This window comes from Podarcis tiliguerta (assembly GCF_965153285.1).
Source record: "Podarcis tiliguerta genome assembly, chromosome: 4".
Lineage (NCBI taxonomy): Eukaryota > Metazoa > Chordata > Lepidosauria > Squamata > Lacertidae > Podarcis > Podarcis tiliguerta.
Window position 1 is genome coordinate 72,859,039 of NC_139537.1, and position 22,585 is coordinate 72,881,623.

The 22,585-nt window shown below is 44.4% G+C and overlaps 1 protein-coding gene and 1 long non-coding RNA gene across 5 annotated transcripts; one reads left to right on the top strand and one right to left on the bottom strand.

Moving 5' to 3' along the window:
• Window positions 1–429: 429 nt before the first annotated feature.
• IL18R1 (interleukin 18 receptor 1) lies at window positions 430–21,396 on the top strand. Of its 4 annotated transcripts, none has more exons than XM_083437904.1 (12): window positions 430–911; window positions 1,360–1,457; window positions 2,216–2,304; window positions 4,569–4,797; window positions 9,000–9,177; window positions 9,917–10,067; window positions 12,062–12,127; window positions 13,175–13,319; window positions 15,809–15,945; window positions 17,380–17,541; window positions 17,856–18,014; window positions 20,445–21,396. In XM_083437904.1, exons 3-12 carry the CDS (start codon window positions 2,247–2,249, stop codon window positions 20,774–20,776), a joined length of 1,617 nt encoding a protein of 538 aa, XP_083294030.1. In that variant the 5' UTR covers window positions 430–911; window positions 1,360–1,457; window positions 2,216–2,246; the 3' UTR covers window positions 20,777–21,396. The 4 variants fall into 4 exon arrangements, with proteins under 4 accessions (XP_083294030.1, XP_083294028.1, XP_083294029.1 ...); XM_083437903.1 differs by lacking the exon at window positions 430–911 and adding an exon at window positions 1,092–1,236; XM_083437902.1 differs by lacking the exon at window positions 1,360–1,457.
• On the bottom strand, window positions 15,562–16,859 carry LOC310676409. The gene is made up of 2 exons (XR_014510545.1): window positions 16,651–16,859; window positions 15,562–15,732 (listed from the first exon to the last, which is right to left on the bottom strand). It is a non-coding gene; the product is annotated as an uncharacterized lncRNA (long non-coding RNA).
• Window positions 21,397–22,585: the final 1,189 nt, after the last annotated feature.

The following is a 22,585-nucleotide window of genomic DNA, read 5'->3' on the forward strand; positions in this document are numbered from 1 at the left end:
GAAGCGGCTTAGTCTTGCTGGCCACATGACCCGGAAGCTGCAGCAGCAGCTCCCTTGGCCAATAAAGCGAGATGAGTGCCGCAACCCCAGAGTCAGCCACGACTGGACCTAACGGTCAGGGGTCCTTTTACCTTTACCTTTAATAAAATATTTGAAGGGGTCACCCCCCCAAATTGAAGGCTATTGCCATTCAAATAGTTTGTGTGTGCCGCATCATGTGATTGATTATGTGGGGCAGTGTTTACTATCCCCCCCAAATATTTTATTTTATTTTACTAAAGTTGGCAGGGGAGTTAACTTCTTCAAAGAGACTTACAAGCAACTGCTGGCTAGCTTGCAAGAGAACAGCGCCGTCGTGTGGTTTAAAGCAACACCTGTTTTAACTAGAAACTGAAGGAAATGCATTGGCTTCCCCGCCCCCAGCATAGGAGATCAAGGTGTCGCGCGCTTCTCTTCTACTGCAGCAGCAGCAGCAGTTGAACCTGTCGTCGTGGGAATTTCCTCGCTTGGCAGGGGAACCCGAATACTTTCCTAACCAGCTGCGGTTGCTGCGCACACGCGCGCGCATCTGGGTCACAGGGCGGGACTTCCAAGCAAGCCTAAACCTCAACACTGCCGCCTCTTTCTTTTTTTAAAAAAGAAGAAGACCCCCCCCCCCCCAAGATTTAGGAGCCGATCCTTTCTTTTCCCTCTTCCGCCTTGGCCACGGAGCCCCCTGCCGGCTTGCATCGCCTAGATACGCAAATCAACGGTTTGGATAGAGAATCAACCGGTTTTCCCTTTGCTGCTGGGGTTTTGTTTTTTGTTGCTACGTCTCCCTTCCAAGCAACGCGCTAAGTTTTCGGTAGGAAGGAGCTGGCCGCGTCTCCCTCGTTCACTCCCGATTCTCCAGTCCGCTTGGTTTCCGTAAGGTAAGGCGCACGCAGTTCTCGCAGAGACGATTCCCCCCCCGCCCCTCTTGCAATCTCGGCTATATGGTCGCGCAAGTGGTAGTAGCTGACGTGTTGCGCGCTTTGCAATCAAAATGCTGCGCAATCCTGTACAGTTTGGGGTTTTTTTTGGGGGGGGAGGTGGGGATTAAGACCCATTGAAATCTGCGGCCCCAATCCTAAACATGCTTACCCATTGCGCTCAGTAGGACTTTTCTTCTGCTTAAAGATTTGCACTGCTGTTGCTTCCAGACAACTTGCTAATTTGAGCATTTCTCCTGATTTTGCTTTTGCGCAAAGTTTCCAGGTAGGTTACAAGGCTCCTGATAATTACTGTTTATTTTTTCTCTCTCTTTTTTTAAGGGGAAATGATATGACGTTGTGGTCAACTGGGATAGGGGACAGTGTGTTGAGATTTCTCTTTTTTCAGACAAATCCTCTTCAATTGAGCAGCCTGATTTTGCTGCTCTCTCCTCGACACTCACTCACAAAACAGCGAGACCATCTGAAAGCAGTCCAGGTTCGCAGGTAGAGGGGCTAACGGTACTTCTAGACTGTTGCTGTTGTGTCCGTGGCATCCAGGCACATATCTGCAAATTATATCTAATTCCGCACAGTTCCTTCTTTTATTTCCCCACCACCTTTCCATCAAGGAGCTCGGAGTGTAATTCTCCACCTCCACATTTCACCCTCAAAGCAATCATGTGAAGTAGGTTAGGCTAAGAGACAGTGACTGGGCTTTGTGGCTGAGTGGGGAATTGAACCCTGGTCTCCCAGGTCCCTAGTCCAACACTCTAACCACAGCACCACACTGCCTGTGTGTGGACATTGATATGACAGAAGATGGGAAGATGTAATTTCTGCGGTATGGAAAATTATTTAGCTTAAAGCGGGAGAATAATGAGCGGGCATTGTTAAAGACCCTCAGTGTAGATAGACTTGATGCTTAGTATTGCAGCTTTAGGACCCATCTGGCTTCCAGGTCAGTGGGCTTAATCTCTAAAGTCTAGAAGGCATATCTAGAATGTGATAGTAATTCACAGTATTCAGCAAAATCATTAAGCCATGAGCAATATAAAATGAGTCATACCCAAATATGCAAATATTTTCTTTTTTTATGTAGTAATAACTTTCCCGTTTTTTTAAAAAACCCTCCAGTTTTAGTTGTTTCTCATATTACTCATATCCTTAGATAAAAACCTCTACTGATGAATAAGACGGCCTGCAAATCCAGACTCTGCTTTTTAAAATCAAAGCCTCTAGCTTTTACTTTTCTTTTTTTCCAGAAAAGAAGGTGCAACTCAAATTAATTTTGAAATGTATGTTGGAAATCTGTCTGTTCTCCTGCTGATGATTCTTAGCTGTGCCAGCCTAGGTAAGTATAACTCAGTTTTTCCTCTCTTTAAACAAGTTTTAGCAAGCCATATATATATAGTATAGAAGATAAGTCACTGTTTCTGGATCTTCATATAAAGCTCCCCAGAAACATTTTGAGACGTTAATTTAAAAACCAACTGTAAATGCAAAGTGGTTACTCAGTAATCTCACTGTTCTTCAGTGTATTGGTTCTATTATTGGTAAATGTCATTTTCACTGAAAGCACACATTTTTATTTCCCAGGAATTAGAGTGTGGGGTGTGATACTTAGAGCAGAATCCTTGAAATAAGTGGATTTAAATATCTTGAAGTCAATGGGTTTCTCTGGGTATGACTAACCTTTGATACTGAATTGTGTGTGCTTGTTCCTCCAACCACCCTGCGTAGTTCGAACTTTATTTTTAAAAAACCTTGTATCCCACCCTTCGTCCGAGGATCTTCAGGACAGAGTTCAACAATATATAAACCAATAAATAAATAAACGATGCAGTAAAATAAAATCTATTTCCGTAAGGTATCTACTTCTACATAAAGATGCCCTATGAAAAAGGCAATGATTAGAACAGCGTTTCCCAAAGTTGGGTCTCCTGCTGTTTTCGGACTACAATTCCCAACATCCCTGACCACTGGTCTTGCTAGCTAGGGATGATGGGAGTTGTAGTCCCTCTGGTGTGTTAGAGACCTCCTGGGCCTGGGCCTACCAGCTGGCCCTCCCAAACAGGTCTCAAGCCACGGACAGGTTGATATATGGAGAAGAGGGTCCCTGTGGTATTTGGGTTTAGGGAGTTTATTAGCAGTGGTATTAGCAGTTAAGGGAGTTACATGTCAGGGCCAAAACCTTGAACTGGGTTTGGTAGTTAACTGGCAGATAGCACAGATCTTTGAGGATTGGTGCCATGAAGTCTTGAAACATCAGACCCAACATGACTCTGGTGGCTACATTTTGCACTAGCTGCAAATTCTGAACCCTCTTCAAGGGCAGCCCCTTGTAGAGTGCATTGTATTGCAGTAGCTAAACCGGAGGTTATTTGAGTGTTGATCACAGTAACCAGGCTACCCCTGTAATTTGTGTACATCAGTAGACCTGCTGTCCATGCCTGCTGTCCCTCTCTTCTTGCATATAAATAGCATCTTCCCATGCTCCTAAGTTAGAAAACACTCTACGGCCTCACTCAAGAGCTGTCTCTTTCCCCAGCTGTTCCTTATCTGGCTCATCTCCCAGCTACTATTTATCAGCAGGGCCTGATCATTCATGCAGGAAGGAAGCCCAGGGAGCAGTGGATCGGTCCCTAGTGGTCCTTTGTAAGTGATGAACCAGCCTTATCTGGCAAGAGAGACTGCATAGACTTCCAGGGACAAGGTGGAATTTAGGTAAAAGGTAGCCCAGCCAAAGGCGACTCTGGGGTTATGGCACCCATCTCACTTTCAGGCTGAGGGAGCCGGTGTTTGTCCACAGACAGCTTTCCGGGTCGTGTGGGTAGCATGACTAAACCGCTTCTGGCACAACGGAACACCGTGATGTAAGCTAGAGCGCATGGAAACGCCATTTACCTTCCCACCGCAGCAGTACCTATTTATCTACTTGCACTGGCATGCTTTCGAAAAGCTAGATTGGCAGGAGATGGGACAGAGCAACAGGCGCTCACCCCGTTGTGGGGATTTGAACCGCTGACCTTCTGATTGGCAAGCCCAAGAGGCTCAGTGGTTTAGACCACAGTGCCACTTGCGTCCCTACCTGCAGACTATGATGCTATTCTTTCAGGGGAAGTGCAAGTGCATCTAGAACAGGTCACCTTCTACCTCCTAGATGTGGTTGCCACTGATTCACAGCACCTCTGTCCTGTTTATTGGTCCTCATCTAACCCATTACAACCTCCAAATACTGGTCAAGCACCTACACAGCTTCCCCCCTCTCTGCTAACCATATCTTCCACACACTAGTGCATTTCCCCCCCTTCCTTAGAAGCTCCATGCTGCGTTGCACAAACATGCAAGATATTGTGGATCCTCTACAAACAAAAACAGGGGCATGGACAGAGCTGCATTGCCATTGCCTTCTTGTTTTGTTTGAATAGTGCCAGCATACTCCGTTTCCTGTCTCAATAGTCAGGCCAAAGAGGTGGAACGAAAGTCTTGTGTTTCATGAAGCTAGGTCACATCAGGGCTAGCGTTAGCATAGCTCCCAGAATGAGATGTGCTCTTTTGCCCCCTTGTTTTCTAAGAAAGGCCACATTTATTTGTTTCTTTGTGTGCACCCTGCAGGTCAGCTTTGCCCTATACGCTCGATCATTAACATTCCTGAAGGAGAATATTTTTCAATTTGCTGTCCCGGGGTGGAACAAGATAGAGGCTATGCTGTACACTGGTATAAGGAAAGAGGAGGAGATTGGACCTTGATTCAAGGAGACAACAGAACTGAGTTGAGCGGGACTTACTTGGAATTTTGGCCAGCTGTGCTGAATGACACTGGAAACTATATGTGTAATTCCAGGTAGGTGGAATATGTACCAAGAGGAGTATATACAGCGATGTTTGGAGGCCTTGGCCTGTTTTGCCAGGTCTTCCTTTCACGTAAAGAAGATGTAAAAAGGTAAAGGGACCCCTGACCATTCGGTCCAGTCGTGGCCGACTCTGGGGTTGCGGCGCTCATCTCGCTTTATTGGCCGAGGGAGCCGGTGTACAGCTTCCGGGTCATGTGGCCAGCATGACTAAGCTGCTTCTGGCGAACCAGAGCAGTGCATGGAAACGCTGTTTACCTTCCCGCTGGAGCGGTACCTATTTATCTACTTGCACTTTGACATGCTTTCGAAGTGCTAGGTTGGCAGGAGCAGGGACTGAGCAATGGGAGCTCACCCCATCGCGGGGATTCGAACTGCTGACTTTCTGATCGGCAAGTCCTAGGCTCTGTGGTTTAACCCACAGCGCCACTCGCGTCCCACAAAGAAGACGTGCAGCAGTCCATATCTGCATAGGAAGCTGCCTTTCCTCTAGCTGGGTTTTCTCCCTGCTCTACCTGGAAACACCAGAGTTTGAACCTTCTCAGTGCTTTTTTTTTGTGGTACTCTGTACCGGCACCTCCCCCCCTCCAAATCTTGCAATGACCCTTGTGGTCCCTTCCAGCTCTACGGTTCTACTATTCCCTCTCCCACCCTCCCCACCCAGTTCCTAAGGAAAGGCTGATTATGTAAAAAGGCAGGCATCAATGCTTTTATCCCCTTGCCCTTCCCAGCCCCGCAACAAGGCAAGGCTTTAGGGGTCCCCGGCTGTTGCACAAGCACACTGCCTTCCCACCCTTTAGCCGGAATGGAACAGTTTTTTTTTTTAACTGGTGCTGACAGTTCAGCAACATTGCTACTAGCTGTATCTTGGTGTGGTTTCACAGCAGGAGTGAGACTTGCTACACTGTGAACATCAGTGAAAGGCAACAATGTCAGGAGAGCCCTTACAGTGAGTTCCTTCACTTCCTTCTCAGTTAGTAAAGCACTAGCAACTTCCCCTCGTCCGAAAGCGGGCCTTTTCCTGTTATGCATTCTGGATTGGGCAACTCCTTGAAGCAATATGTTTCCTGGATCAGCAAGGGGATGACCCCATTTGACCCTTAAGGTGAGCGTGGCAAAGACATGTGCTGAGAGCGTTGCAGATTGCTTATGTAGCCAGCATCGCGGCACCTCTTTGGCAAACCATGTGCGACAGCAGCTGCATGGTTTCCAATAGAAGAGCTGGCTTCTGGCACTCACAAACCACACGAGGACTCGAGCAGTAAGAAGTGCCTGGAACGGTTGGATCCAGTACCAGAACTAATGCAGCACAGTTAGCTTCAGCAGGGGCCAAACAGGCCCATGGCTGCTTCCAAGCAAAGCTAGATGGGAATTTCTGGTTTAGTGCTACGCTCAATGCAAGAAGCTTCCATCTGGATGCCATTCTGCAACCAGTTATTTTATTTATTCATTTATATACCGCTTAATGCCAAAATTGGGACGCAGGTGGCACTGTGGGTTAAACCACAGAGCCTAGGACTTGCCGATCAGAAGGTCGGCGGTTCGAATCCCTGCGATGGGGTGAGCTCCTGTTGCTCGGTCCCTGCTCCTGCCAACCTAGCAATTTGAAAGCACGTCAAAGTGCAAGTAGATAAATAGGTACTGCTCTGGCAGGAAGGTAAACGGCGTTTCCGTGCGCTGCTTTGGTTTGCCAGAAGCCGCTTAGTCATGCTGGCCACTTGACCCGGAAGCTGTACGCCGGCTCCCTCGGCCAGTAAAGCGAGATAAGCCCCGCAACCCCAGAGTCGGCCATGACTGGACCTAATGGTCAGGGGTTCCTTTACCTTTACTAATGCCAAAATAGTCTCCTGTTAGTTCCCAACCATTTTGGGACGGCAACCCACAAACCCAAATTTACATGGCATGGCGACCCATCAAGTTTATTGTGGCATGAATTTTGGATCTTATTTCTTTATTGCTCTGAGTTTTTGTGACTGATGCTCCCTCACCCAAATCCATACTGTGGAAAGTCCAGCTATCTCCCATTGGTCCTGAATGTGCAGAGCAAACGATATTGATTTTGTACCACATACACACACTGATGATGTTGCTGCCTAGCAACAACACAGAACACTCTCCTGTGTGAATGATAGGACTTGAAAGCAAATAGATGCTATTGTCTAGGGTTGCTCTCAAGGGCTTGGGTGCCAGTCCAGAGAGGCATAAGTTTCCTTTCCAAAATTCTTGACCAATGAGAGCTGGGATGATGGTGTAGCAGTGACCAGAACATACTGAGGTTGAATCGCTCTAGGGAATCAGTCCAGGTCCAAACATAATCCAGATGCAGCGTGAATAATGAAGGGAGTCCAGGTGAGTTGCAGGGAGACTAAGGTGGAATCTCTACACACTTAAAAAACTGCTCTGAAAATGCTTTTTGTAATAAAGCATTCTTAAAAATACACTGAATTTTCCATAAGGCTCACCATCACCATCTGGTGTCACATTACATATTGCACTTAAAACACACTTAAAACATTTTGTTTGCCGCTGTATAGCTGAGTCCTAGGTCTGAGTTTAAGGAGCCAGAGACCTGGGTTGTTTTGAGCAACTGAAGGGCTCAAACGGGAGGCATCTTTGCCTTATAGAAAATGCTTTATTTGGCCGTCTGGAGTCCCACGTCATTTTCTCAGTGGCATCTATCAATTCAGTTTTCAGATGGCTTTTTTAAATCTAAAAATGACCCAGGAGCGAAAGTCAAGTTAGGTAACTGTTATCCAAAGATCTTGGGTTGGGCTGCTGCTTGTTGTTTTCTTCCTGCCCCCTTTACTGACACCTTGGTTCTTGTGGCTGTCACAAATTAGGTCACAGAGACCTCACTTGAGTAAGTGATTGTGTGCCTTGAAATGAAGTCAGGGAGTGTTTGTGAACGTTCTTTGGAACCTGAATGTCCAACGTGGTTTACACGGCTTCCGATTGACTACAGGAGCTTCCGGAAGCCAATCGGAAGTCGTGCCTTGGTTTCCGAACATTTTGGAAGTCGAACGGATTTCTGGAACGGATACCGTTTGACTTCCGAGATACCACTGAATTGTGATAATGATGAGCTATCGCAATCATTGCATTTTTATACCACCCTTCATCTGAAATTACAGGACTGTTAACAACCTAATAACTCAAAATTACTACTACTACTATAAGGTAAAGGGACCCCTGACCGTTAGATCCAGTCATGGCCGACTCTGGGGTTGCGGTGCTCATCTCACTTTATTGGCCGAGGGAGCTGGCATACAGCTTCCAGGTCATGTGGCCAGCATGACTAAGCTGCTTCTGGAGAACCAGAGCAGCACACGGAAACGCCATTTACCTTCCCACCGGAGCGGTACCTATTTATCTACTTGCACTTTTTGGTGTGCTTTCGAACTGCTAGGTTGACAGGAGCAGGGACCGAGCAACGGGAGCTCACTCTGTTGTGGGGATTCGAACCACCGACCTTCTGATCGGCAAATCCTAGGCTCTGTGGTTTAACCCACAGCGCCACCCGCGTCCTACTTATACTATTACTATAAAATAACAAATTTTCCACCCACCCCAACACATAATGTATGAATTATTTTGTTTGTTTTGGTTCATTGCTTTTCGTTTCCTACTTTCAATGGCCTAAGTGCCTGATTTATTCAGGAACTGTGCCCAAAAAACCATTTACAAATGTACCACTACATGTGCAAATATGCGAATGTGGTTTTGTCCTTGTGAGAGAACTGGTCTGTGCAAATGGCTTTTAATGTGTCGTGGGTTCTAGGGCTGGCTCACCCACCCCATGAGGCATGATGGGACGACCTAGGGAGCAGGATCTGCAGGGGCAGCTGACCCAGCCTTCAAGGAATACATTTCCCACTTGCGCTGCCAGTGGCGTGCCCCTAGGAGCCCGGATCTGCCGCCTCCTTGGTGACCTCCCCAACTGCCACCTCTACAGCAGGTTCTTGGCAAATAGGAGGTGCTGCTGGTCTCCTCCCACCCTTGTTCCTGATGAAGATCTTCACTCACCCCTTTTCCACTAGCCGGGGAGGGCCGCCATTTTGTGGTTTGCCTCAGGTGTCAAAATATGCCTTGGGCTGGCCTTGATGGGTTCTCTCATGGAAGGAAAGCGGGACATAAATGTAAGAAAATAAAGAAAGCCACCTTAACACATACACACAGGCTTCTTCCTTCCTCTCAGCAATGGAAAACACAATCCAAAGAAATGGTCTTTGATTGTCCTCCAGAGAAGTAGAACAAGTTGCTTCAATGCCAACCACGTGTCATCTGCTATACATGGAATTCTTGGAAGAACCTATCACCTGAAATGCAATGATACATACCACAAGGCAAATGTTGCCAAGATAACATGGTACAAGGTATTTATTAACACAGCTTTCTCTGGAAATTGAGTTCCTTTACCTTTTAAATAATTAAATAATAATTAATTTTTGTCGGGGGGTGGGGCTGGAGGGCTGGAGGGCTGGAACAGATATGTACCCAAAAATCCACCTATATCTGTAATCATAAAGTTGTGGCCATTTCTAATCCAGTTTATTAATCACATCTTACACTGTTACTGGATCTGCAACAAACAAACAAACAAACAAACAAACAAACAAACAAACAAACAAACAAACAAACTTTGTGGTGAGTTTCCCCTCCCTTTTCCAGACTAACTACAAGGTTGTGATAAAATATTTATCATGACAAGCAGTTTAGACTCAGGGGTCAGCAAACTTTTTCTGCTGGGGGCCAGTCCACTGTCCCTCAGACCTTGTGGGGGGGGGCGGAGTATATTGGGGGGGGGGATGAACAAATTCCTTTGCCCCACAAATAACCCAGAGATGCATTTTAAATAAAAGGAGACATTCTACTCACGTAAAAACATGCTGATTCCTGGACCGTCTGCGGGCCGGATTGAGAAGGCGATTTGGCCAGATTTGGCCCCCGGGCCTTAGGTTGCCTACCCATGGTTTCTTTAGAGCAAGATAATGAAGGCAGAATGGAAGGGGAGGGAATGGCTCACCACATTGTTTGCGTACTTGTTCATGTACTGTATTTTGAAATTTTATGTTGCTTCTAAGACATCTTTTGCAACATCTGCACTTTAAACAGGACTGCAGGAAGCTCCCTCAAACAAAGGAGGAGTGGTCTATCGATGAGCTAACAGTGGGAGATTCTGGAAACTTCACATGCGTGAAGACATTTGTTCATGCAGGAAAGAGATACAATGCTACCAAAACAATAGGACTAACAGTGGAAGATGGTGAGAGGCGGAGCGAAAAATAGGACGATAGTTTGCTTTGCATTAAAACCTCAGCACCTAGGACATGCCGATCGCATGGTCGGCAGTTCGAATCCCCGCGGCGGGGTGCGCTCCCGTCGTTCGGTCCCAGCGCCTGCCAACCTAGCAGTTCAAAAGCACGTCAAAATGCAAATAGAGAAATAGGTACCGCTTTATAGCGGGAAGGTAAACGGCGTTCCGTGTGCTGCGCTGGCTCGCCAGATGCAGTTTGTCACGCTGGCCACGTGACCCGGAAGTGTCTGCGGACAGCGCTGGCTCCCGGCCAGTGGCGTAGCGTGGGTTGTCAGCACCCGGGGCAAGGCAAGTAATTTGTGCCCCTTCCAGGTAGGGGCAGAGAGCTGCGAGTGCGAGCGCCCCCCCCCAGATGTTGCACCCGGTGCGGCCGCCCCCCTTGCATCCCCCACGCTACGCCACTGCTCCCGGCCTATAGAGTGAGATGAGCGCACAACCCTAGAGTCTAGCAAGACTGGCCCGTACGGGCAGGGGTACCTTTACCTTTACCTAAACCCTTTAAATCTCAACTTACCCAGGAGGCCCTATACATATTAGCAGGTGTCAATTTTATGCCCATTTGTGGCACGTGGCTGTGCTCTGAATCTTTTAAGTGCTTAGCAATGCTGCTGTTTACTCAGTATTTGATTTTTAGGGTGTTTTTTTTTTAAGACGTGATATGTGGATGCAGGCCTTACACAAGCACCTTCAGGTGTTATCCACATGAATGGGTCTCCCATGTGTAAAAACAGCAAGGGAGCTGGGGCTCGCAGCTATAGTGGAGGCCATTTTGTGTGGATAATACATGGCAGGGGCCTACAGTCTACCTAACGTTTGGTTTCTGGAGACCCTCTGCCTCCTCTCTGTAGGCTCAGCTGCCATCAACACTCTGTAGCAACACACGGCTAATAAAAATGAGCAATAATCAATTATAATGTACTGTTTCACAATAAAAAATAGTACGTATGTGATGTTTCAAAGTACATTAAATCAAAATAGTAAGCGTAACCACTCACTATAACAGAACATCACAATTAAGGCCAGATACCTTTAAACAAGCGCATAGCGTTTAAGGTCCCATAGGTACATCAAATAATAAAGGATCACATATCACTGTCTGCTGATCCTTTGTTATTTGATGTACCTGTAGGTAGACATTTTAATCGCTGATGAAGATTCATCTTCAAAACAGTACGTGTATCTGGAAAAACTGTTTTTCTGTTTTCTGCTGGAGCACCTACTTTTTTTGCAGGACATTGATTGACTGTTTAAAGGCATCTGGCCTTAATCGCTATGCGCTTGTTTAAAAGCATCTGACTTTAATCACGATGTTCTGTTATAGTGACTGGTTATGCTTACTATTTTGATTTAACGTACAGTGGTACCTCTGGTTACAAACTTGATTCGTTCTGGAGGCCCGTTCTTAACCTGAAACCGTTCTTAACCTGAGGTACCACTTTAGCTAATGGGGCCTGTCGCGCCACTGCGTGATTTCTGTTCTCATCCTGAGGTAAATTTCTTAACCCAAGGTACTACTTCCGGGTTAGCGGAGTTTGGAACTTGAAGTGTTTGTAACCCGAGGTGTTTGTAACCCGAGGTACTACTGTACTTTGGAACATCACGTAGGTACTATTTGTTATTGTGAAACACTACATTATTATTGATTATTGCTCATTCTTTATTAGCTGCGTTTTGCTTCTGGTTGGTCTAGTTTTGTCTGTTCTGCAACACAGGGGATTTGCTTTGTTGCATCAACACTCTGTAAGCTGACAGGTTCCTATCAGGCACTTTTTGCCAACCCTGGATTTATGTGAATAATGATGATAATAATAATATTACTTTCAAATCATATAACAACAATTATAACAACAACATTATTTCACCCAATTTCAAATATGTCAGCATTAGACTGAACTGTTAGGGGAAAGGGTGGCTTAAGTAACATGCTGCTTTGCATCCCCAAGGTCTTGAGGAAATCACAAAGCCTGGGCTAATTGGATCTGAAAGTTATACCATCCTAACAGAAATAGGTACCTCTTCCTTTCTCTACAATGAGGGAACGTTTTCTAAGGCTAGTTGTGTAAGTGTGTGTGGTTGTATTGGCCGGTTGTGTGGCGTGCAAGTGAAGACAGCAGGCATTGCCACATTTGTCCCAAAATGTGTAGATGGGTAAGACATTACATCCTGAGATACACTGTGGGGACAGAGTAGACGTATTTCATGAACCATGTGGACTGCCTATTGCAGATTATGCATGCATGTATTACAGGTAGAATTATTTTACAAAATAAATTTAAAGTGACTTATGTTGATTTGAAACACAAAACTGCCATAACCTAAACAAACCATTATTATTTATTTACAATTCATCCATCACTTTGGTTGGCTCTGTAGAGTGCAAGTTTTCATAGCTGTTATCTGCACAAGAAGCTTATGGGAGACTTTTAACTGCATATTTAACCGAACAATGCATATCACTTCCATCTCTGTGGTAAATGGCAACCTACACCAGTTTCCTCATGAGGCAGTATCCTTCTGAAATCTTGAAAAAAACTTTAGCAAACACCCTTAAAACCTTAATATAGGACTACAAAATAATGGGAGTTGGAAGCAAAGCAACTGTTCCCAGGCCTTTGGGAAAGGGTGAGGATTTTAATGGAGCCATTCGGCTGGTATTGTTTATTGTCTGTTTTGATGCAGCCAGAGGACTCTTTACTTTTAAGGTGTGGGTTATTAGTTATATTCAGAGTAGACCCATTGAATTCAGTGGACATGACAAACTTAAGTCCACTAATTTCAATGGGTCTGCTGTGAGCACAATGTGGTTGAACTTAAACCACTGTCATCGAGGAAACGCTGCTCTGAGTATGACTTAGCTAGATACCACCCTGTGGGGTTTTAGTTGTATAGTTTTAGGAATGTTTGTATTCCTGCCCTGGGCCTAGATAGTGGAAGGTGGGCTAGAAATTTCACAAATAAATAAAAACAAATTAGGCAATCATTTCCGCTTTAATAACAATTGGGTGTATTTATTAAAGGCCCCCTAAATTATTAATTTTGAAACATGTTCTGCTTAGGTAAAAAGGAAATCCTCAACTGCACAGCTTTTTTAGGTTACTCTAACAATGTAGTTGGAGACTTTCTGCTTTATTGGTCACACCAAGATGACATGATAGGTCGCTGTGAGGACAACGACTTGCCATGTGAAATGGAATACCATTAGTAAGTAATGTTGGTAGAAAAATACTGTGTATCAATGTTTATATAGTGCAATCCTTGGCATTTTGGCATGCTGTGGTTTCCTGTGCTCTCTGCCTTGCATTCTTACCTAACCAGCTAAAATAAAATATAACCATAGGGCTTCTTTGTATGACAGACACAAACTGGTGTTTAATAGCCAGCCGTGTCCATGGCAGGATCTAGAATCAGTTTAGATTGAAAGCAGGACGTTTACATGGATTGTTCCAGATTGACGAAAAACTACATTTTTGGTGCTACAAATGGGTTAGTGTGTAGCTAGCCTGAGCCTATGGGATGCAGGTGGCGCTGTGGGTTAAACCACAGCCTAGGACTTGCCGATCAGAAGGTCGGCAGTTTGAATCCCCGCGATGGGGTGAGCTCCTGTTGCTCGGTCCCTGCTCCTGGCAATCTAGCGGTTCAAAAGCACGTCAAAGTGTAAGTAGATAAATAGGTACTGCTCCGGCAGGAAGGTAAACAGTCTTTCTGTGCGCTGCTTTGGTTCGCCAGAAGCTGCTTAGTCATGCTGACCACATGACCCGGAAGCTGTACGCCGGCTCCCTCGACCAATAAAGCCAGATGAGCGCCGCAACCCCAGAGTTGGTCACGATGGACCTAATGGTCAGGGGTCCCTTTACCTTTACCTTTAGCCTGAGCCTGGATTCAACCAAGTGTCTAGAGGATTGGGAAGGTGCACAATACAACAAAATTATCGCTTTCCATTTTGTGCTCTTCTCTGCAACTATCTGCCTATTTGTGTTTGCATTCCTCTCACTGTCTCTTCCATCTTTCTTTAATGTTCATATTGTCTGCATTATCTGTGAACTGGTTATAGTTCCCCCCTGTCTGTAGATTGGATAAGGTACACTTCTTCTTTTCCCTTTTTCTTCTTATTCTTCTTTCAATAAATTTATACACTGCTTTATTATGAAAACAAACAAAAAAACCTCAAAGTGGTTTACAAAAAGATTTTAAAAAAATGAACAGCAACAATACTGAAAAGAATTTTAAAAAAATCAATATTATAGCATTGTGGTAGTGGTATCTAATGTTTCCCGTCCGATGTTATCAGACTACAACTCCATCAGTCCGGGGCCAGCATGGCCAATGATAAGGAATGATGGGAGTTGTAGTCAAACCACATCTTGAGGATACCGTATTAGCTATCCCTGCGTGGTGTTACTTCACTAGACCTCTCTCACTTCAGCTTGGCATTTGCTGGCTTGTGATGTTGCCCGACCATAAGACACACCTAGTTTTAGAGGAGGAGAACAAGAAAAAAAAAATCCTCTCCCTCTCTGCACAGAGCCCCTTCAGCGAAGCAGCAGGAGAAACAGAGCCCCTTCCATTCTCCTCCCGCTTCGCTGAAGGGGTGCTACGCAGAGAGGGAAAGCTGCACAGCGCCTCTCCAGCGAAGCGAAGCCAGGTGAACAAGAGGGATCGGTGTGCACCGACCACTCTTGCTCTCCTGGCTTCAGCAAAAGCAACACGAAGCCTGCGAAGTGCAGCAGGAGCTCCTGCTGCGCTCTGGAGGCTTCGCGTTGCTTTCGCTGAAGCCATGGAGCCTGCATTCACTCCACAAGACGCACACACATTTCCCCTTACTTTTTAGGAGGGGGAAAGTGCGTCTTATAGAGCAAAAAAATACGGTGTTTTTGTTTTACTTTGGACTTTGTATGTCATATTCTGTATTTACATTTAGCCTGGAAATGGCAATACTGTGGCAAACACCCCATACATTTAAAGCACATATAAATCAAACATTCACCCTGCAAAGAATCCTGGGAACTGTAGTTTACTCCCTTACAGAGCTGGAATTCCCAGTACCATTAACAATTCCCAGGATTCTCGCTTTAAATGTATAGCGCATAAGCAGTCCAAAACAGGTGGTATATAGTTTTTTTAAATATATATATATCCATAAATACATGTTCATGCTAAATGAAAGATCATAAAACGGGTTTATAAAGTAGTGCCTTTCAAAGATTGTGTGAACTATGATAGGATCATCCCTGTTAATGACAGAACTTCCCCCATAAACAGTGACTGAAGGAAACATAAATATCTAGGGTTGTAGCCAACATTAATCATACTGAGAGCGGGCCCTTTGAAATTAATGGACCCAAGTTAATCAGGTCCATTTGTTTCAATCTGTCTACTCTGAGCATTACTAATATTGGGCACAGCCTCTAGTTTGGAAGTACCCAATGAAGCTGCAATGAGAGCATTTATTCAGTTGGAGAGGGTGGTTTATTTCTCAAATTACTGTAGCACAGTCACAAAGGGCTCTTCTTCTGTTATGGATTCTTGATCTGAGATTGCTGCATTCCAGGGGGTTGGACTACAATTCTATTATTCTAAGACTTTCTTCAGTGATCTGCCGTTGAAGATTTGTATCCTGAAATTAGATTACAAAAATCAAGCTGATCGATGAAAGACGTCTCACATTCTTTTCTTTTCTTTTCTTCTAACAGTCAAGAAGAAGGGAAAAACTATTCTTTGAAGCAGTTGTGGATCAAGAGCGTTAAAGAGGCAGACATCAATTTTTCATACATATGCAATTTTGTGGCAGCTGGTTACCCTGAAAAGCAAATAGTTACACTGCAGAAAGGTACTGTATGGTTTTCTTCTAATGCCTGGCACCCACAAAGAATATTAACTAGGGCCCGTCTGTGGACCAGATACAATGGAAGTGCAAAGCACTTATGCAAGGAAAAGCCTAAGAAGTAGTCCTCTGGGGGCTTCAAATTGTTGATAGTACAACAATTTGTGCAGTACTGCAGTACTTAGTATTTCTGTTTCAATTGAGTGCTCCCTTCTTTTAGAATTAGTTTACCTTATTTGAAAGGAAGTGGGAAATAGCAACGGCAAGGGTAGCTCAGTCAGTAGAGCATGAGACTCTTAATCTCAGGGTTGTGGGTTCAAGCACCAGGCTGGGCAAAAAAATCCCTGCCTTTCAGGGGGTTGGACTGGATGACCTTTGTGGTCCCTTACAGCTGTTCAATTCTATGATTCTATGTTTCTGCCCGCGGCTTTCCCTCTTAGCTGACAAAATTGGTGATAGTTCCCTAATTGGATCTAGCATCCTGGTGTTGGTGTGATCCAGGAAAAAGACTAGTGCCGGATCTCTCAGCACAGGTCAATGTTTGTAGTGGTAAATACATACAGGGCTGCTACTTTTTCTTGCCGATCTTGGTCTGAGATTGTAATAGACATGCTTTCCCCCCAGCCGGACATTTTGACTCCTGCAGTCTTGCTGTGGAGACAGCTTGTCAGGAAGATTTGGTGGGGAGGGGGAAAAGTGTTAAGCACCCACCAGTTCTCTCTTTCAAACGCTCCTCCTCACAATCACATTATCTCAACAAACATGGGTTTTTTTTTGGGGGGGCACTTTGGTCGCCTCTTGGATGTTGAGTGTAAATGAACAAGAACAAATGGATTTCATGGGGCTCAGTTTGTTAGAGTTTGAGAGCAGATGAAGCATGAGCTCACGAATTGAGGATAGATAATCATCATCATCATACTGTAGTAGTAGTAATACTACTACTACTACTACTACTACTACTAATAATAATAATAAATATATATATACTATTTATACCCCACCTATCTGGCTGGGTTTCTCCAGCCACTCTGATTGGCTCCCAACAGAACATTAAATACACAAAAAAGATCAAACAAAAAATTTCCCTAAACAGGGCTTAGATCATAGGATCCCTCTTACACCTTGGGGCAGAAGCAAGAGGCATGACAACATGCGTTATCCCTTTTTCTGCCTAAAAACATACTGGGCAAACACTTAATAGCAGAGTGTTCCGGCATCGTTATAGACCAGGGTCCCCAATGTGGTTCCCTGCAGATTTTGTTGAACTCCAGTTCCCATCAGCCTCAGCCAGAGGGATTATGGGAACTGTAGTGAAGCAACACTGTGGCGGGAGGAGTATGTTGGCTACCCTTGAGATAGACTTATTGCAGTTTTTCTTGAGAAGAGTACTTATTTGGAGGGCTCTGTCTCAATCGTGTGTTGCCTCCTTTTGTTTTCCAGAAACGAATCGAGACTTACCCCTGCGGGTCTTTACCCCTGGAATTATCACAGTGATCTTGCTTTCCCTTGTTTCTGTTCTTGCGGTCGTTCTGTCTGTGATATTCAAAGTTGACCTTGTTTTATTGTACAGAGATGTCACAGGGAAGGATGAAACGATTGGAGGTAAAACATAGTAAGGTTTGGTTTAGGGTGGGGTGGGTGGAGAGCTGTTTTGCCTGAGCAAAACTGAATTTTGTAGGTCTTGGTTGGGGAGGTAGACAGGGTTGTATTTGCTTTTTAAGCTTTTCTGTTGCAGCATTCCCCGGTGGCGACGGGAATGACCTTTCAGTTTTTAGGCTGCATGGAATGAAGGATAAGTTGCTACCTTCAAGAAATGCAGGAGGTGCACAATTAGTTCCAGTAATTGCACAAGGAATGTCTTTTTTAAAAACAGACAGAACACATAAATACTTCATGGGTGAATTAATTTTTTACAGATGGAAAAATATATGATGCATTTGTGTCTTACCTGAAAGACTGTGTACCCATATGTGATGAAGAGAGAAAATTTGCACTGAACATATTGCCCACAATATTAGAAAAACATTTTGGATACAAACTGTGTATCTTTGAACGGGATATCTCTCCTGGAGGAGGTAGGTGGATGTGTTGTAACTGTCTTACTGAGTAGTTTTTGACAATATGCAAAAATTGTCAATAATAATAATAATAATAATAATAATAATAATATATTTACATGTCACCCAACTAACTTCGTTGCTCCAGCCACTCTGGGCAGCTTCCAACAAATTAAAACATCAAACACAGCAAACAACAAACCTTAAAAACTTCCTTATACAGGACTGCCTTCAGATGTCTCCTAAGTCAGATAATTGTTTATTTCCTTGACATCTGATGGGAGGGCGTTCCACAGAGCGGGTGCCACTGGTTCCCTGTAATTTCGCTTCTCACAATGAGGGAACCATCAGAAGGCCCATGGAGCTGGATCTCAGTATCCAGGCTGAACGATGAGGATGGAGATGCTCCTTCAGGTATACAGGGCAAAAGCCATTTAGGGCTTTAAAGGACAGCACCAATAACCCCTTTTCATGGGTGTTAACCCTGATTCTTTTTTGAAAAATTAAAATGCATACTAAAATGAGGGATGTTTTGTAGCAGAATTTAGCCATGCAAGGTGTACTTGAGCAGTTAGGAGCTATGTTAGAAGAAATCTGTTAATCTATTTATAAGTCAAATCTAGTTGCTCATAATTTTCAGATTTGTAATGAACTCTGACTTGGATCCAACTGACTTCAGTATTTGCACAAGGTCAAGTTAATGTATCTTTTTTCTACCTTATGGGCTGCATGACTAAGCAGCCAAACTCATCTTTGTGCATGCTGAGTTGTTTGGAAATAAACAGATTGCGTCTACAAAGGAATAAAAACAATATCATTTGCACGGGTGTGGGATGATTTAATATTGTCCCCTTTACTCATGTTTTGCCAAGGGAACCAATCATTTTAGAAGTCTGGACCCGAACTATTTCTTGCTGGAAGAAATAGCCTTATCAGCTTGTATGTTTTCAACTATCTGCTATTGGGCTTTGATTCACATGACTTCCCCCATCGTCCTTGAGGTCCAGAAAGAACGTTGGACATATGAAACCGCCATATACTGAGCTGGACCACCCAGTATTATCAATTTTGACAGACAGGAGTCCCCTGCTACATTAGATCTGACAGATATATTAAAATTTTGGAGGAGAGAAATGCCTTTTCTTTCTGCTGCATTATTCTAAGGCGCTTTTCAGATTGAGGAAAAATGGACGCTTAGACCTTTTACCGGGTGGCTGGCCTTGGCCGCCTGGGCAGCCGGGTCAACCTCCCGCCAGCTGCTTCAATTCATACTGGCCAATGGGTGGCCTCCTCTTGGAGGTGGGGCAGTGCCTTGCTAGCTGAAAGGGCATTACAAATGTTTGTTATTGGGGGGAAATGTAATATCTTGTCCTTCTGTAACGGAAGGGGGAGGGAAGCCTACCAGAGAAGGGGCGAGTCCTTGGCCTTGTTACCCTTAAGGCTGACACCAGTGGCGTAGCGTGGGGGGTGCAGGGGGGGCCGGCCGCACCGGGCGCAACATCTGAGGGTTAGGGGGCGCAAATCCACGGGTTAGGGGGCGCAAATTACTTGCCTTGCCCCGGGTGCTGACAACCCACGCTACGCCACTGGCTGACACAGATGTTTGTTTTGCTGGAGAGCAGTGCTGGTGGTTTATTGCTCTGTGCCAAACAAGAATCTGTGACCATAGTAGGTGACGGTTTTATCGTTTGGTTAACAAGTGGTGTTGATTTAAAGGAAGAGTGAGTTGCTTCTGATAATATTGCAGACCAGGTATGAGGTTCTGCCGTTTACATGCCCACATGCCTTCCTGCCTTCGTAGAAGTCATTTCCTCACAGTTTCTCAGAGACCTCAGAACATCACATTAGAGTTGTGCAGAGTTCATCAAGGGCAAAAGAAAACAACTGGTGTCCTTTAAAGTATTTGCAACCTGCCTTTTTCTTCTTTGACTCCAGGACTCTGTCCTGATGCTGAAAATAGACTTCTTAGTTGAAAATGGACTTCTGACTTTAAATTCTTAATTCTAAGTGTGGGATTGGGGGGGGGGGGGAGGATGAAATTGCTTGGTTGTGAGTGAAAGGCATTCTGCACATGCCCAGAATCGCTCACTATTGCCGTTTACTGGAATTTTTGCTTAAGAATTCTTTGTCATGAACTCGCTGACTAATTGTGGGCTAGTCACTTATTATTGTGCCTCAGTGTTCTCCAGCTGTAAAATGTGATATGACCCATAGTTATATAGTTATATTGTTACACACACACACACACACACACACACAATATATACATAATCTGTATTCTAAAATTAGAAATAATTCACTTCGAACTTTTCCATGCTGCTTTGTGGCAGAAGAGACAGCATTAGCACATTTCCACAGGCCTCCCATGTTTGTAATTCATGTAATGTATTAATAGACCAATGCTATTTCAGATGTTTCCATTATAACTGCTCCCTCTTCTGCCTGCAGCTGCTGTCGATGATGTCCAGTCATATATTGACAGGAGTAGAAGATTGATCATTATACTGAGTAAGAACTACATCTCTGACAAAGTCATGTTTGAACTTGAAACCGGGCTTCACAAGGCTTTGGTTGAGAAGAACATTAAAGTGATACTAATAGAATATATGCCGATACGTGACTTTGATTTCTTGCCCAAGTCTTTGAAACTTCTTTCACCAAGCCACGTGGTGAAATGGAAAGAAGAGAAGTCACTCGCTTTAAATTCCAGGTTTTGGAAGAAGCTCCGCTATGCGATGCCTGCTAAGCCCTCCTCAATGAAGGAACCGGCTATTTTGTAAGATGTACATTCCAGGACAGAGCACGACCAATTCAGCCACCCCTGATGGGCTTCACTCAGGTTTCATCTTAGTAAGGCTACTAGCTTTATATCAGAGTCCCTTTAGAACAAGATGTTGCTACAGGCTGCTGACTGTTTGCAATTAGAGTGGCTATATTTGGGAAGTTTTGTGTCTAACATCCCCAAAACAAAATGTGTCAGAAAATATACCGTGTGATCTTTAAGTAGATGCAGCACTCTCTGGAAGCCAACTCAACATAGGACTCAATAGAGAATATTTTGTCTCCTTATATGGACAGATGTCATTCATAGGTTTGCTGCCTTCATTGTTGCAGACCCTGTCCTGTGGAACTCCTTGCCAAGAGAGGATCAGCAGGAAACACTCCTGCCTTCTTTTATACATCTCCTGAAATTGTAATATTCAGACAAGCCTTTGCAATGTGAAATTATTTTTACCAACCTGTATTTATTGATTTTTTTTAAATGGTGTTTATAATTTTTTTTTTTAAATCTTATAGTAATTTTGTATGCTGTATATTGCCTTGCTGTATTTTTTATGAAACTGCAGTCTATAGATATTTCCAAAAAATAAATGTCTGCATCTGTGTGCACACACTCCAACTGTGGTGCTATTTTTACTTTCAAAAGACACTGTGGGTGGGAACAAGATATTTGTAGAAATATAATATATGTTGCCTTGGTTTGTTATCTCACTTTTAAAACCAGACGTTGCTGAATCTGATAAGGAGCTACAATAAACCACAGTGGATTAGCTGTCTTCAGATTTATTGAATAATGAAAAGAAAATGTCAATAGTATTTTAAAGGTAAAGGTAAAGGACCCCTGACCATTAGGTCCGGTCGTGACCGACTCTGGGGTTGCTGCGCTCATCTCGCTTTATTGGCTGAGGGAGCCGGCGTACAGCTTCCGGGTCATGTGGCCAGCATGACTAAGCCACTTCTGGCAAACCAGAGCAGCGCACGGAAACGGCGTTTCCCTTCCCGCCAGAGCGGTACCTATTTATCTACTTGCACTTTGACGTGCTTTCAAACTGCTAGGTTGGCAGGATCAGGGACTGAGCAACGGGAGCTCACCCTGTCGCAGGGATTCGAACCGCCGACCTTCTGATTGGCAAGTCCTAGGCTCTGTGGTTTAACCCACAGCGCCACCCGCGTTCCACAAATAGTATTATACTTGGTTGCAATAATACCTTGGTGCTGTATCAAGTATGCAGAGAATGACTAAATTTTCTACAGTTATCTAGTACTGTACCAACTCTCCTGTCTGATTTTCAAGTAGCAAGGTGTCTGCTGATTGGGTTTACACGCTAGGAGGTATTCCATTTTGCCACTTCAAGCCACAAGCCTTTTTCACCTGCCCATTTTTCGTTCTTCTGTACATATACGTACTACAGCACTCATGAAAAAAGCACAAGAGCAAAGAAGTTGAATGAGATGCAAGGTCAAAATGCCAAAACAGAAATATTGCAGCACTCTGGTGCACAACAAGTGAGTGTGCAAGCCCCGTTGGTAGGGTCACCATATTTTGAAGAGCAAAGAAAGAGGACACATTTTCTGACTTCTATGTTTAACTATGGGTTGCTATGACATCTCTAATCTTACATACCTGTGAGAAAGACGACCTGTCCTGGAAAAAGAGGACACATGGCAACCCTGCCATTGGAGAAAAGAAATTGAAAACTGGTGCACAGAACAGTAGTCTGAATAGCTGGGGGCAAGGTTCAAGGATGGGATTATAATCCATTGTCTGGGATGAAACAAGTCAATTAGTTTCCCTACTCTCTATAGCA